We start from the raw sequence: 16,063 nt of genomic DNA, 5'->3' as shown, positions 1-16,063 counted from the left end.
GACGAGGCCTCCATACAAAGATATTAACATGACTGAGAGGATACAAAGATCAACAACCAAATTAGTTCCCAACCTTGCTGATACACCATGTGAAGGGATTTGAAGCATTGGATTTGCCACCACTGAAAGAATAATGTGACATGATTGCAGTGTTCATGTCATTAAAGGGTGTATATAAAACTGACAGAGGACTTGGTTTGACAGGAGAGCATCACGAGGATAATGGGAACAAGTTGAGAGAGAGAAAAAAAAGTCACATGCCCATAGGATACCAGAAGCATGGTTTCCTGTACATATACATAATGTTTGAAATGGTCTTGAAGACAATACAGCTCAAGCTGAAACCATATAGAGTTAGGGAGTGATGGAAGGATACATTCCCTTGGGTGGCAGTTGCCTGTTTGACTATAGTCATTCCAGTATTATTTGAATACATACATCGAACACATATACATAAAATCAATTATTCAAGATAATGGTACGGGTTTATCTTCGTGACCCAGTTCCAGCTCCTTCAGTCTTTACTTCAAGATTATACTGTGTTGTGTTAATGGAGAACAGGAAGATGGCTCTCCTTTACATCTACCACACATGACCATCACTTGCAGGTAACCACATGGTCCACAAGTATATACAATCTATCTATATACCATGGGTTTCTTTCCTCTTATAAAGAGGTAGCCAAGTCAAGATACGCATCCACTCCCATCCATCACCCTTGTTTCCCTCTCATCTTAGCTCCTTGTGGATGAAGGGTCCTGTCTCCTGCCCACTTTCTGGGTCAGAAGCAATGCAGCAAGACACAGTACATCCACCACAAGGCCACTTCTCTTACATGACAGCCCCCCCTCCCCATTCCCTCATGCAGAAAATAGAGAAAACAGGGAGAAATCCCTTTGGGTTGTGTCAAAATAACATTCATACACAACCATCCCTCACTCCCGTATACAATCGTTATGTAATATAATAGTACATCATCCCTTAAATTCTTCATATAACTTCAACAATCAACCAAGGCACTTTTACAGGAGCCATGGCCCCCAATTACCCAGCTACAACCTCCAAGAGGACCCATAAGACATAAGGAAGAGATATTGTGTTGTTACTTAAAGAATACAAGTGTGGAGCATAGTTAGATGGTGTCCTGAATGTGGATGTATTTTTGTGTGAATTATATTGTGTGGAACTGGTATGTTATGTTAGGGTAGTATGCTGCTGGAGTGTTTCATTTTATTATGTTCGGCTGGAAGGGGGGTGGGTGGGTGCATGGAAGGGAGTAGGTGGGGGAGGGGGGTAATGGAGTATCCATGAATGATATTTTGAAGCAGCCCAAAGGGATTTCTCCCCATCTTCTCTTTTTCTGCATGAGGAGACAGAGAGGGGAGGTCGCCAATTAAATGAAGCAGCCTTGCTCTGGATGTGATATGTCTTGATGTATTGCTTCTGACCCAGGGCAGTCAAGATGCAGGGATGACCCACCATCCAGGAGGAGCCAAGAAAAGAGGGAGGCAGGGATGGTGAATGGAAGTGGAGTATGTGGGGATGAAATGGGTGTGAGTGGACTTATGCCTTTGACTTTGGCTATCTCGCTTGTAAGGGGAAAAAACCCTTGGTATACACGGTATACATGGATGGGGTGGTGCGAGAGGTGAATGCAAGGGTGGTGGGTCAGGGGTTGGAGATGGCTAAAGAAAATGGAGAAAAGTGGGAAATAAGCCAGTTGTTGTTTGCTGACAACACTGTGCTTGTAGTGGGATCAGAGGAGGGATTGAGGAAATTAGTGACAGAGTTTGAGAAGGTGTGTGAAAGAAGGAATCTGAAGATAAATGTGGGCTAAAGTAATGTGATGAGATGTACAAGGGGAGAGAGTGGCAGCAGACTGGATGTGAGTATTAAGGGAGAGCGACTGGAGGAAGTAGACAGTTTTAGATACTTGGGTGCAAATGTGGCAGGAAAGGGAGGAGTGGGGGTGGAGGTAGAATGTGGACTGAGAGAAGCAAGTAAATGTCTTGGTGGATTAAAAAGGGTAATGAGAAATAGACATTTGGGAATGGATGCTAAGAGGAGGTTATATGAAGGAGTGATTGTGCTGATAGCACTGTATGGGGCAGAAACATGCCATAAGAGAGGAAGAGAGGAGTTTGAATGTGCTTGAGATGAAATGTCTGAGAAATATGATAGGGGTTACTACTGGATAGAGTGAGAAATGAGGAGGTGAGGAGGAGAACAGGGGTGGAAAGGGAGTTGGGAGATGGATTGATGAAAGAGTATTGGGATGGTTTGGACACATGGAAAGAATGATTGAAGAAAGATTAGTAAAAGAAGTGTGGAAGGCAGAGATGGAAAGGGTGAATATGAGGAGACATCCTAGGAAGAGATGTATGGATGGGGTAAAAGGGGCATTACGAAAGAGAGGAATGTCTGTTGAGGAAGGATGGGAGAGGACAGAAGATAGGGGTGAACAGAGAAGGGTTGTGTGTGGAAGATGCTGTGACGCATGACGGGGTGGGGGATGGGGGGTGAGGGAGTATGTATGAGAAATAAATTGACGCAGCCCGAAGGGATTTCTCCCCGTCTTCTCCTTTTCTGCATGAGGGGACGGAGAGGGGGGGGTCACTGAATTAATGAAGTGGCCTTGCTGTAGATGTGCTGTGTCCTGCAACACTGCTTCTGACCCAGGGCAGTGGACAGGATGCAAGGATGACCCGTCATCCAGGAGGTGCCAAGATGTGAGGGAAGGAAGAGGGTGGAGGGTAGTGGAATATGTAGGGGATGGAATGGGTGGGAGTGGTTTCTGTGCTTTTTTCTTTTTGGTTACCTCCCGTGAAAGGGGGAAAAAAAGCCTTTTGTATATGTTGTATATATATATGTACATACATATATCAACGGCTTTTTCCCCCTTACAAGGGAAGTAGCCAAAATGGATGTATGTATGTACATATATATATATATATATATTACAAAGGACTACAAAGGTGGAGCATGCCAACAGGAGACCTTTTGGTCCATATCTAGGTCGGATGCGGAAAAAAATCATAATAATAAATAAATAAAAACTATAATAATGTAAATAACAAGTAAAATACATAAATAAATGCACAGGCATAGTCAAACAATAAACAAACAGGCAAACAGTAAATAATAATAAACTGACACACAACCAACAATAAATGAAAATCAGGCAGACAAATGATAACTAAACAAAAACAAATAATATGAAATAAATTATAATCATTACAGCATCTTGCTTAGGTGTTTATCTAAATGATTCTTAAAGCTTTGAACTGAACTACATTGGACTACCTGTGCAGGAAGTTTATTCCATTCATTAACTACATGGTTGGCGAAGTTGTTTCTACCCACTTCCAAATTGAATCTATTTACGGACAGTTTGAGACCATTGTTTCTTGTCTGATTCTCATTCAATGTGAAAATTTTGTCAACTTTGATGTCAATTCCCTTTAAAATCTGAGTCTACGCTTTTTTAGGGGAAACAGATTCACATGTTTTAGTCGATTTTCATATGATTTATTTTTGATATTTGGAATCAGTTTTGTGGCTCGCCGTTGTACTTTTTCCAGTCTGTCAATGTCTTTAATGAGATTCGGTGACCATACGGAAACAGCATATTCCAAATGTGGACGAACTAACGATTTATATAGCTTGTTAATGAGTGATGGACTTTTGAAACAAAAGATCGCACTATCAGTCCTAGAATCTTACTTGCTTTCTCAGAGGCTGAAATACACTGCTTGGATGATTTGAGGTCATTTCTGATAATTACGCCAAGATCTTTTTCACTATCCACTTTTGTTAACGAATTTCCAAATAACTTGTAATCGTACTTACTGTTATTTTTACCTATGTGCATTACCTTGTGTTAAATTTCATTAGCCACTTTTCAGACCATTGCTGTAATCTATCTAAATCTTCTTGAATATCTAATTGGTTTGATTGATCATTTGCCATTCCACACAGTATTGTATCATCAGCAAATTTGGAAACAGTAGATTTTAGTCCATGGTCTATATCATTTATATATACTATGAATAGAAGTGGCCCAAGAACGGAACCCTGAGGAACTCCACTTGTAAAAATTTTCCATCTAGAAGTTTTTCCATTTAAAACAACTCTCTGTTTTCGACCATTCAACCAATTACTAGTCCAACCTAATAGGCTACCACTTATTCCGTGTAAAGCTAATTTAGTAAGTAGTCTTTCGTGTGGGACGGTATCAAAAGCTTTTGCAAAGTCTAGATATATTAAATCTATATTGTTTCTTTTGTCATAATTTGAGATAACAGTGTTGTAGAATTCGAGTAAGTTAGTCACGCAAGAACGTTTCCATCTGAAACCATGCTGGCTATCATTTATCAAACGGTTACTTTCTAAATGATGTTCGATAGCATCTCTGATGATAGTTTCCATTATTTTTCCTACGATTGAAGTCAAACTTATAGGCCTATAGTTATTTGGCTTCTTTTTGTCACCTTTTTTGAATATGGGAGTAACGTTAGCTAGCTTCCATTCTCTTGGGACATCTCCGGATATGATGGATTTCTTGAAAATAATTTCTAATGGAACAACAACAATCTCATTTTTCATTTCCTTTAAGATTCTTGGATGCCAACCATCAGGCCCTGGTGTTTTATTAACTTTGAGTTTATCTATACACCTTTAAAATTTTTCTTTTGTTATATTTACCGTAGTAAGTTTACCCTAGACTTTTCACAGGTTTCAGTTTGGAGTTCACTTTGAGGTGTTTCGTTTACGAATATCAAGCTAAAATAATTGTTTAAGATATTACACATTCCTTCATTTGAATATTCAAGTTGACCGTCAGCAGATAATAGTGGACCAATGTGATTCTGAACAACCTTTTTATCTCTAATGTAACTATAGAATTCTTTGGGATTCTCTTTGGACTTATCAGCGATGTTCATTTCGTATTGTCGTTTTCTTTTTCTTATTGTCTTTTTTAAATCTCTCTGTATTGATACATAACTTTCATAGTCATTACATGCACCCGAGCACTTAATATTTCTTATAAGCCTGTCTCTTTTTAGCAATACATTTTTATAACCCATTATAATTCTTGATGTGTTTGTCACCTTGGCTGTTCAATTTATACATGGATTGGGTGGTGTGAGAGGTAAATGCAAGGGTAATGGGTCAGGAATTGGAAATGGTTAAAGAAAATGGAGAAAAGTGGGAGATAAACCAGTTGTTGTTTGCTGATGACACTGTGCTTATAGCAGGATCAGGGGAGGGATTGAGGAAGTTGGTGACATAGTTTGGGAAGGTGTGCAAAAGAAGGAAGTTGAAGATAAATGTGGGTAAAAGTAAGGTGATGAGATGTACAAGGGGAGAAAGTGGCAGCACACTGAAAGAGAGTATTAAGGGAGAGAGATTGGAGGATGTGGATATTTTTAGATACTTGGGTGCCCAGTGTAGGCCTTATGGTCTGTTGCAGTCTCCTTCATTCTTATGTTCTTATGAATGTGGTGGGAAAGTCAGGAGTGGGGGTGGAAATAGAATGTAGACTGAGAGAAGCAAGTAAATGCCTTGGGGGATTAAAAAGTGTAATGAGAAACAGACTTTCAGGAATGGATGCTAAATGGAGATTGTATCAATGAGTGATTGTGCCATTAGCATTGTATGGGGCAGAAACATGGAACATAAGAGAGGAAGAGGGGAGTTAAATGTGTTTGAGATGAGGTATCTGAGAAGTATGATAGGGGTTACTAGGCTGGATAGAGTGAGAATTGAGGTGAGGAGGAGAATGGGGGTGGAAAAGGAGTAGGGAGATAGGGTTGATGAAAGAGTATTGGGATGGTCTGGACACATGGAAAGAATGAGTAAAGAAAGATTAGTAAAAGAGGTGTGGAAGGCAGAGGTGGAAGAAGTGAACATGAGGGAGCAACCAAGGATGAGATGGATGGATGGGGTGAAAAGGGCATTGGGAAAGAGGGGAATGTCTGCTGAGTAATGACAGGAGAAGACAGAAGATGGGACGAATGGAGAATGGTTGTGTATAGGTGATGCTGTGATGCATGAAAGGAAGTGGGTGAGGGATGGGAGGTGAGGAAGTATGTGTGAAAAACAAAAAGATGCAGCCCAAAGGGATTTCTCCTCGTCTTCTCCATTTCTGGATGAGGAGACAGAGGGGGGGGGGTGTGCCGATTTAATGAAGCTGCTTTGCTGTAGATGTGCTGTACCTGGAACAATGCTTCTGATCCATGGCAGTGGGCGAGATGCAGGGATGACCCGTCATCCAGGAAGAGCCAAGATAAGAGGGAGGGAATGGGGTGGATGGGAGTGGATTATGTGGGGATGGAATGGGTGGGAGTGGATCTTATGCCTTTGTTTTTTTGGCTACCTCCCTCGTAAGGGGGATAAAGCCTTTGGTATATGTATGTATAACTCTTGATAATTTTTTAAAAGTTTGGAGAGAATTTATATTCGTTTTGCTAATTGCTGGGAACCATGCTTTGAAAGCATACTCCTGTGTAGTTCTTATGAACTGTTTGAAGAATGTAATTCAAGTTTCTTCCTGTTGTCTGAGGCCAGTGCTTATGATGGATTTTAGTGGGTTAATTTTCTTGCCAATTCTCACTATCAGATCTTTAACATGTTGACTGACGGTCACATGAGTATCAAAAGTGTGGCCCAGAATTCGAAGGTTCTTTTTCAATGGTTGGGTCATTCAATTCTACCTATTTTTTTATTTATCTATTTATTAATATCATCTTTTTTTTATATATATAGTAGTCTGGAATAAACCATGTTACTGATGATCTCTGGGATGTTGCTTCCACCTCTGAGCCACTGTTCCAATTTGTTTAGTAAATGCAGGTGTTCTTAGTTGCTATTCTATAGTTCTTATACTGGGCTATAACTATTAGGTCATTTGCAAATGTGAATGATCTGCAACTTACCTTGGAAAAGGAATCCATTTCACATGCATTGGTGTGTACGACATCCACATATTGTGCATCCTCTTTATCCAGACGTCTGTTAGATGTCACATTATTAAAACCTGGACCAGCAGGATCCAACCCTAAGATAAAAAAAATATATAAATAAATAAATAAATAAATAAATAAATAAGAAATAAAATAAATAAATGAACACATACTGTAAACTTCACAGACTTTCGACTTATGATGTACATTTTTCATCTTTTTACATGGAGAGGTACTGGCTACATATATATTTGTTCATACTTGGATTTCTCACCTTGAAATCCCAAGGAAAAGTTCACTAAACCAACTATAAAGGTGGATTTATATATCCACCAAAAAAACAAATGAGTCAAGATAATGGGACTACCTTCCTTACCCTTCTTAACCACTTCAGTACAATGACGCCTACATAGGGATCACAAAGCACAAGTGGGTACACAAGGATGCCTCGGCATCTTGATTATATGTATTTTATTGTAGTTGTACATGATTTACCCCCAGATTCTGTGAACTGGTTTGATCACATTTTACGCATTTATTATTACCAGAGTGAAATAAAATGAGTAATACAGCAGTGACTTTATATTTTATAATGTGAGTAGTGTGATGAATCATACATATGGCAGCCAGTGCTGAGCATGAGTTTGATTCATACTGAAGTGGCTAAAGAGAAGTCCAAGCCTATGGCTAAAAGTTCTTTTGACTCCTCTCACATTTATAATTTCCAATTGCAGGCCTGTGCAGAGGGGGGGGGGTGCCCTAGAACCTGCACCTTTGCCCTGTGCCCCAAAAGTGCCCTTCATCACAAAAATATATAAAAATGAATGAAAAATGATTTCTCACGGGCTTTTTTCATTTTCTTACCATTCAGAAATTATAATGTGGAAAATGGTGTTGCACCCTACTGGATAGTTGCCAAATATGAATAACACAAAAGAGTGAAGTGCCCAATTTCCAGCCCAAAGCACCTGACCCCTTGCAATGTCTCTGCATGTTACTGTCCAATTGGATAACAGACTGAGCAACTAGTCCTTTCTAACTTCACTCAACTTTTCCCCACTCCCTCCTACCCACCTCATTTCACTCTCCTTCTTCCTCCTCCTCATTCACATATCTCCTCTACTTCTTTCTTTTTCTTCATACACTTTATCACGATTTTCTTCCATCTTATTTATCTAATTTCATTTTTTGTTCCTCCCACCATTGTTTCATGATCTTCATATTAGTCTATCCTTCTCCATTCTCTTCCAATACATATACCACCCTTCAAAGCTCTGTTGATCTCTACAAGCAACTTCTTGTTATATTTCCCCCTTACTCCTTTGTTTGACACACACAAACACATGCAAAAAATCATCCTTAAATTATTCCTTGAGAAGAGAGTTCATTACAGAAGCAAGAGAGGAGAAAGATTTGGGAATGTTAATAAAAGATTTGATTTTGATTTGATTTATGAAAGTTTTGGCTTGAAGGCCAAGCGCCAGAGCCGGTAGGCCATTCAGTGCTGTTAATAAAAGATGTGCCACCTGACAGACCACATCAGCAGGATTGTGGGAGAGATGTAGGGACTGCTGCAGAAGATTAAAGTGACTTTTCCCTATATGGATGAAGAGATGATGAAAAAAACTCATCAAAACCCTGATCCATCCAAGAAATATGCGTCAGTAATAAGGTCCCGTCCCGTCATCCAGGAGGTGCCAAGATAAGAGGGAGGGAGGAGGGTGGAGGGGAGTGGAATATATAGGAAATGGAATGGGTGGGAGTGGTTTCTATGCCTTTTTCTTTTTGGCTACCCCCCATGTAGGGGGAAAAAGCCTTTGGTATATGTATGTATGTAATAAGGTCCCCACACAGAGTGAAGGATAGGACCAAGATCAAGGGAACACAAAGGGCAGCAAGCAAACTGGTCCCCAGCCTGGCAAATTAACTATATGAAGAATGACTAGAAGCACTGGGTCCGCCAACCTTGAAAGATCAAAGAAAATGAGATGATATGATTACAGTATTCAGGTCACTAAAGGGGATAGCTTGCACTGACAGAGTAGATCTCTTGATTAAGGATGAGGGGGCTTTAAGAGGTCATAGGAACAAATTAAGAAGGACAACATATCTAAAGGATGTGAAGAAATAAAGTTTTCCATATAGATGCATAAACACTTTAGGTAATATAGCCCAAGCTTAAACAATATATGAATTCAAACCTACATATGATAAATGGAAATCAAGGATATGATTAAGTTGGAACTGTGCATGAATATGAGGCTAGGCACAAAAAGAATGAAAAAATTGGAGAGTACATGGGACACAATGAGCTAAGTCCAACATATGAAGAACTATCTCCCTGTACTCTTATAAATGATAATATCTACTACGTACTTTTATATGAACAAATACTATGAAAATATAATATTACCTGTAATTCTTCCCACTTGACCAGAAAGTATCTTCCCTGCAAATCCAGCAATGTGAGCCCCTAAGGAGTGGCCAATGACATGTATACTTGACAGCTTCAGCCCACTAATTTCAGATAAGTTTGAAATCAAGGTTGCAGAATCATAACCAACTTTGGGTAACAATCCTGTAGTGTAAGTGTATGAAAGCTCAAATAATGATGTTCCTGCAGGCCAATCCACTGATATCACATTACAATCTTCCCTCATGAGAAGCTCTGTAAAAATAACAAATAAATACACATAAGTGAAAATAATAATAATCAATCAATCTATATACTAAGGGCTTCTCCCCCCTTATATATATAAGAGAGGTAGCCAAGTCCCATCCATTCCACTCTCATCCACTACCCTTGTTTCCCTCTTATCGTAGCTCCTCATGGATGAAAGGTCATCCCTGTCTCCTGCCCACTACCTAGGTCAAGAGCAATGCACCAAGCCACAGTACATCCAAAGCAGGACCACTTCATTTACATGGCAATCCCTCCTCTACATCTCCTTATGCAGAAAATAGTGAAAACGGGGAGAAATTCCTCCAGACTGCATCAAAATATCATCCACACACAACCACTCTCCACTCACCCCTACCTTCTCCCATCCTTACTCAACAGACACTCCCTCTTTCTCAAAGCCCTTTTCACTCCATCCATCTATCTCATCCTCAGTTGTCACCTCTAAGTTCACTCCACCCACCTCTGCCTTCCACATCTCTTTTACTAATCTTTCTTCATTCTTTCCATATGTCCAAACCATCCCAATAATCTTTCATCAACCCTATATGCCAGCTCCTTTCCCATCCCCACTTTCCTTATCACTTCCTCATTTCTCACTCTATCCAGCCAAGTAATCCCTACCATACTTTTCAGATACTTCATTTCATATGCATTTAAAATTCTCCTCTCTACCTCTTAAATTCCAAGTCTCCACTCCATACAGTGTCATCAGCACAATAACCCCTTAATATAATCATCTCTCTGCATTCATTCCCAAATACCTATTTCTCATGACACTTTTTAATACCCAAGGCATTTACCTGCTTTTCTCAATCTACAATTCACCTCCACCTCCACTCCTCCCTTTCCCACCACATGCGAACCCAAATACTTAAAACTAGCCACTTCTGCCAGCCTTTCTCCTTTACGGGAAAGAAAATCTCAAAATATATGAAGTACTTACTATCTTTTAATGACACAATCCATTTTTCAAGTCCATTACCCATAAAGCCATGGATGATTACATATGTTGTTCTATTTGCAAAATGGGAGGAAACAAGAGTGTTCTTATCATGGGGTTTTAGTTCCTCCCGTTCCAAATCCCTTGATGTCTCCCTGTTTAAAAAAACGTTTTATGAACTCTTCCAGAATATTATTTTCACAAAAACTATTTATCATTCAAACAGCAAAAATTCTATTCAATTATGTACATGAATTTAATTTTGTAACCATGCATACACAACTTGTCACTGTTTATATAAGCAAAAACACATTTCTCCCAGTGAAATTCAATTCATGTACTTTATAGACTAACCTTGTCCACAAGTAGAAATGTTTATATACACCATCTGTTCCAGGTCTACAATCTCCATCTTGTCTGGCATATGGTGCTGAATCAGATGTGTTTAGGTAATAGTTACCTTTCATTCTAGAAGAAAGAAATAAGTTACTATAAACGGCAAGTAAAAAGTAATAACCACATAAGTGACTTTATCTATCTAAAAAAAAAATATATATATATATATATATCACAAATACATATACACAGTAGGGTACACATATATAGACATTCTGGGGAAAGTTACATTCACATAAGCTGAAATTCAAACAATGAAAGTCTATGAGCAGACTATATTTGATATCACAAGTATGAATACACCAAAAGGACTTTTCTTCCCTTATAAGTGGGGATGGCAATTAATTTTAATATTTCCAATATTAATATTCTTTTGTATCATATATATATATATATATGTATATGTATATATATATATATATGTATGTATATATATATATATATATATATATGTATATGTATATATATATATATATGTATGTATATATATAAAACAGTTCTGTTCATAAGGCTCTGGAGTAGATTGTTCATATAGAGACCATATTGTGTATATACATTTATATGCATGTATAAGATCAGACTTGAACAATAACCTTGTATTGACATTGTATCCCATATACGGAGCCTTTTCACTACAGGCACATTCACCAGAATTGTACTCATCCCATCTGGTGCATGGACGAGCCAGGAACAAAGTGTTCTCTTCCATATATTCCAAACTTTCCATATAATACACATATGCCATATTATGGCTGCAGCCAATTTCTTCTGCAATAAATCAATCAAATTTAATTTGTAGATATGGAGATAGATGTTTAAACACACACAAAATACAAATAACTTGATATTACGTGGTGACACTGCGACACTGCTTCTGACCCAGGGCAGTGGGTGAGATACAGGGATGACCCATCATCCAGGAGGAGCCAAGATAAGAGGGAGGGAAGGGGGTGGATGGGAGTGGAGTATGTGGGGATGGAATGGGTGAGAGTGGGTTTTGTGCCTTTGTTTTTTGGCTACCTCCCTTGCAAGGAGGAAAAAGCCTTTGGTACATGTATGTACTCTGTGTTTGAAAAACTTATTGTGTAGGCAATAATGAAAACCTTGTTGTGTTGGAAAAATATCTAGGAATATTAAACACGAATTTCCTTATTACCACACTACTTTTTTTGTGATGCATAATAATAACTCAAAGTGGTCATGTGTACAAGTGGTTGTAAGTCACATAGGTCAACAACTATCTGTACAGTATATGTAGTACATACATACATACATACATACATATACATATATATATATATATATTATATATATATATATATATATATATATATATATATATATATATATATATATACACACCAAGGGCTTTTTCCCCCATATAAGGGAGGTAGCCACCCCTCCTTCCCTGTCATCTTGGTTCCTCCTGAATGATGGGTCATCCTTGCATCTCACCCATCACCCTGGGTCACAAGCAATGCAGCAAGACACAGCACATCCACAACACCGATACTTCATTTAACCAGCAACCCCATCCACCTCCATCTCCCTACAGCAACACTTCTCACCAACTGGACAAAAGAACACAAATACATACCTCATCTCTACATCAACAACACTCTAATACCACACACAAACACACCGAAAATTCTTGGTGTAACATACGATACATCCATGTCTTTCAAACAACACCTCACAAACATAAAAAACAAATGCACACCTAGACTTAACGCACTTAAGTCAATCACTGGAACAACATTTGGACAAAACAAAGAAACTAATATAACAATATACAAACAATGCATACGCTCAGTGATGAATTATGCGAGTCCTGCATGGGCTCCTAATCTCAGTGAGACACACCACAACACCCTTCAAATCATACAAAACAAAGCCCTAAAAACAATTACAGGCTGCACAAATACAACACCTACAGACCATTTACACCATGAAACAAAAGTCCTCAAAGTCAAGGACCACCTCGACATGAGAGGCACACAAACACTTGCTGCAGCCACCACAAACACATCACACCCGCTACACTACATAGCAGAACACCCACACACACCAAGAAACATTAAAACTACACCCAAAGACCTTTATTACAAACAGATACTCTCTTCTCTTCCTCCACAACCACCAAATACCAGCCTCCGGAAACATATTCATAATCATATCACTCACCGCTCCATTAACACACTGAAAGACAACACACTGCTGCATGCTAGACCCCCTGATATCCACCCTTCTGAATCCTCTCTCCCACGAAAGGACAGAGTCCACTTGGCCAGACTGCGATGCGGTCACCACCCAGCACTTCTAAGCTACCAGAAGAGGCTGGACGACCGTGTTGTGAACAGCTGCCCAGGATGTAACACTTCACCCCATACCATACAACACATAATGGAAGACTGCATTATACACAATCATGCACGCAAACAACACAACATACACTCTATAAAGGATTTGTGGGAAAACCCAGTTTCGGCTGTGGCCTTCCTTGGGGAGACGGGACTGCTCGGACAGACAGTCTAGGGAACGACAACAACAACAACAACAACCTCCATCTCCTCATGTAGAGACATTGAAGATGGGGAGAAATCTCTTCATGCTATGTCAAAATATATGTAGTACCAAGTGTAATAGCACAGTGTAGTACTAAGTAGTAAGTGTAAGTGTAGTATAGTGCTAAATATAGTGTGGTAAAGTGTAGTAAAGTATAGTGTAAGTAGTAAGTATAGTAATAAGTAGTTTGTGTTGTACAAAGTGTAAGTGTAGTGTGAGATGTAAGTATTCCTTGATTTACGATGAGGTTCAGTTCTGAGAAACCCATCAGAAATTGAACAAATTTTAAGTCGAAACAAATAATAATATTGTTACCTACACAGTCCAGTGTACTAGAAAACCCAAAATATATAAGAATCAGAAGGGAGGAAATTTTGAGAAATGTGTAACAGATAAATATAAAAATGAACCAGTTTTTATATAGACATATTAATACACCCCGAAGGGATTTCTCCCCATCTTCTCCTTTTCTACAGGAGGGGATGGAGAGGGGGGGGGGTCACCAAATTAATGAAGTGGCCTTGCTGTGGATGTGCTGTGTCTTGTGACACTGCTTCTGACCCAGGGCAGTGGACAGGATGCAGGGATGACCCATCATCCAGGAGGTGCCAAGATGAGAGGGAGGAAGGAGGGTGAAGGGGAGTGGAATATGTTGGGGCTGGAATGGGTGGAAGTGGTTTCTATGCCTTTTTCTTTTTGGCTACACCCCCCCCCCCCGAGTAAGGGGGAAAAAAGCCTTTGGTATATGTATGTACATATCAATATTGAATTGTGGCATTGGAAATGACATACATACATACATATGCCAAGGCTTTTTCCCCCTTACAAGGGAGGTACCCAAAAAGGAAAAGGCATAAAATCATTCCCACCCATTCCATCCCTGAATACAATCCACACCCCTCCACCCTCCCTCTTATTTTAGCACCTCCTGGATGACGGGTCATCCCTGCACCTTGTCCACTGCCCTGGGTCAGAAGCAGTGTCGCAAATGAACCAAGTTGAAAGTAGATGGAAAATCTGTCATTCAAAAATGCCAGCTGAAATAACAGTAAATATCTCAAACATCACAGTAGCAAAGGGGATAAGATACAGCTAAACTTCTTAAGAAGAGTACTGAATAACTTACCTTGTGAGCTATCGTTACTTTGCAAGATGGCTTTTGCACACCTTTCTTGATGCTCTCCGCCATTTGGCCAGTAGTCAGCATGACCAATGCTTTCATTGAGTCCAACACAAGCCTAGAGAAGAAAATAAAACCGATCAAGCATACACAAACATAAAGAAACCATATTAACTCTAGCCACAACTACATAATTCTTCCATAGAATATTTGTGAATAAAACCTATTTGTCTAAGCAAAAAGTTATGTACCCACTCCCATCCACCACCCTTTCTCCCTCTCATCTTAGCTCCTCATGGATGACAGGTCATCCCTGTATTGGGCCCATGGCTCTGGGACAGAAGCCATGAGGCAAGACATACTACATCCACAGCAAGGCCACCTCCTTTAAATGGTGATTCCTCCTCTTAGTCCCCTCATGAGAAAAAAGAGAAGACAGAGAGAAATCCCTTTGGGCTGCATCAAAATATAATTAAAAAATAACCACTCCAAGCCCACCCCTTCCTTGCATCACAGTAGCATCCATATACAGCCATTTTCCACTCACCCCTACCTCCTTCCCTTCTCCCTTCCTTACTCAACATGCTTTCCTTTCTTGTTCATATAATGATATATATATATATATATATATATATATATATATATATATGTATATATATACATACATATATATATACATATACATATATATATGTATATATATACATACATATATATATACATATACATATATATATGTATATATATACATACATATATATATACATATACATATATATATATATATATATATATATATATATATATATATATATATATATATGTATGTACTTATATTCATCACATTCAAAAGTCACATAATCATCTTCTACATTGATTCCACTAAATTTTGGGAACTTACAGTCCAGTTTGAAATGTTTGGGCAAGCATTGGTATGTATTACATCCACAAACTGTGCATCCTCTTTGTCCAACCGCAAATGTGAACTAACATTTCTGAAGCGAGGCCCAGCAGGATCCAGAGCTGTATGGTGTAAAACAAAAATGAAAGTAAATGATCATTTTGACTACCAAAAGGTAATTTAAGTACAAAATTTACTGTCATTCTAATTCATCCTAAACACTAGTTCATGCATGTGCATATGTATATATGGGAGTAAATGAAGAAAGATCCCATGTTGAAAGGATGTTAAGAAATAGTTTTTCATATACAGTACTACCTCTCATTAATGGACTAAAAGGGGGGTAACGGTGTCCATTGATGTGAATAATCCGTTGACTTGGAGTGGTTTTTGGGTGGCATAGTGTTTGCACACACTATACAACAGCACCAAAAACACACCGAAAACACCACAAACACAGCTAGTTAACGTACGTTAATGAGAGATCTCACTG

The 16,063-nt window shown here is 38.9% G+C and overlaps 1 protein-coding gene across 5 annotated transcripts in view; it reads right to left on the bottom strand.

Moving 5' to 3' along the window:
• LOC143034020 (uncharacterized) overlaps positions 1-16,063 on the bottom strand; it is a 63,257-nt gene that overhangs the window by 34,797 nt on the left and 12,397 nt on the right. For all 5 annotated transcript variants that reach the window (XM_076199862.1, XM_076199860.1, XM_076199864.1 and 2 more), the window contains exons 12-18: positions 15,571-15,692; positions 14,676-14,787; positions 11,578-11,752; positions 10,943-11,056; positions 10,592-10,743; positions 9,379-9,633; positions 6,939-7,060 (exon numbers count right to left, since the gene is read on the bottom strand). In XM_076199862.1, coding sequence (XP_076055977.1) covers positions 6,939-7,060; positions 9,379-9,633; positions 10,592-10,743; positions 10,943-11,056; positions 11,578-11,752; positions 14,676-14,787; positions 15,571-15,692 — 1,052 coding nt within the window. The remainder of the gene's footprint in view (positions 1-6,938; positions 7,061-9,378; positions 9,634-10,591; positions 10,744-10,942; positions 11,057-11,577; positions 11,753-14,675; positions 14,788-15,570; positions 15,693-16,063) is intronic.

Source organism: Oratosquilla oratoria, chromosome 16 (genome assembly GCF_046742065.1).
Source record: "Oratosquilla oratoria isolate Oo_2021 chromosome 16, ASM4674206v1, whole genome shotgun sequence".
NCBI classification, from domain to species: domain Eukaryota; kingdom Metazoa; phylum Arthropoda; class Malacostraca; order Stomatopoda; family Squillidae; genus Oratosquilla; species Oratosquilla oratoria.
Note: the sequence above shows the minus strand (reverse complement) of the source record. Positions and strands in the feature narration are given on the sequence as shown.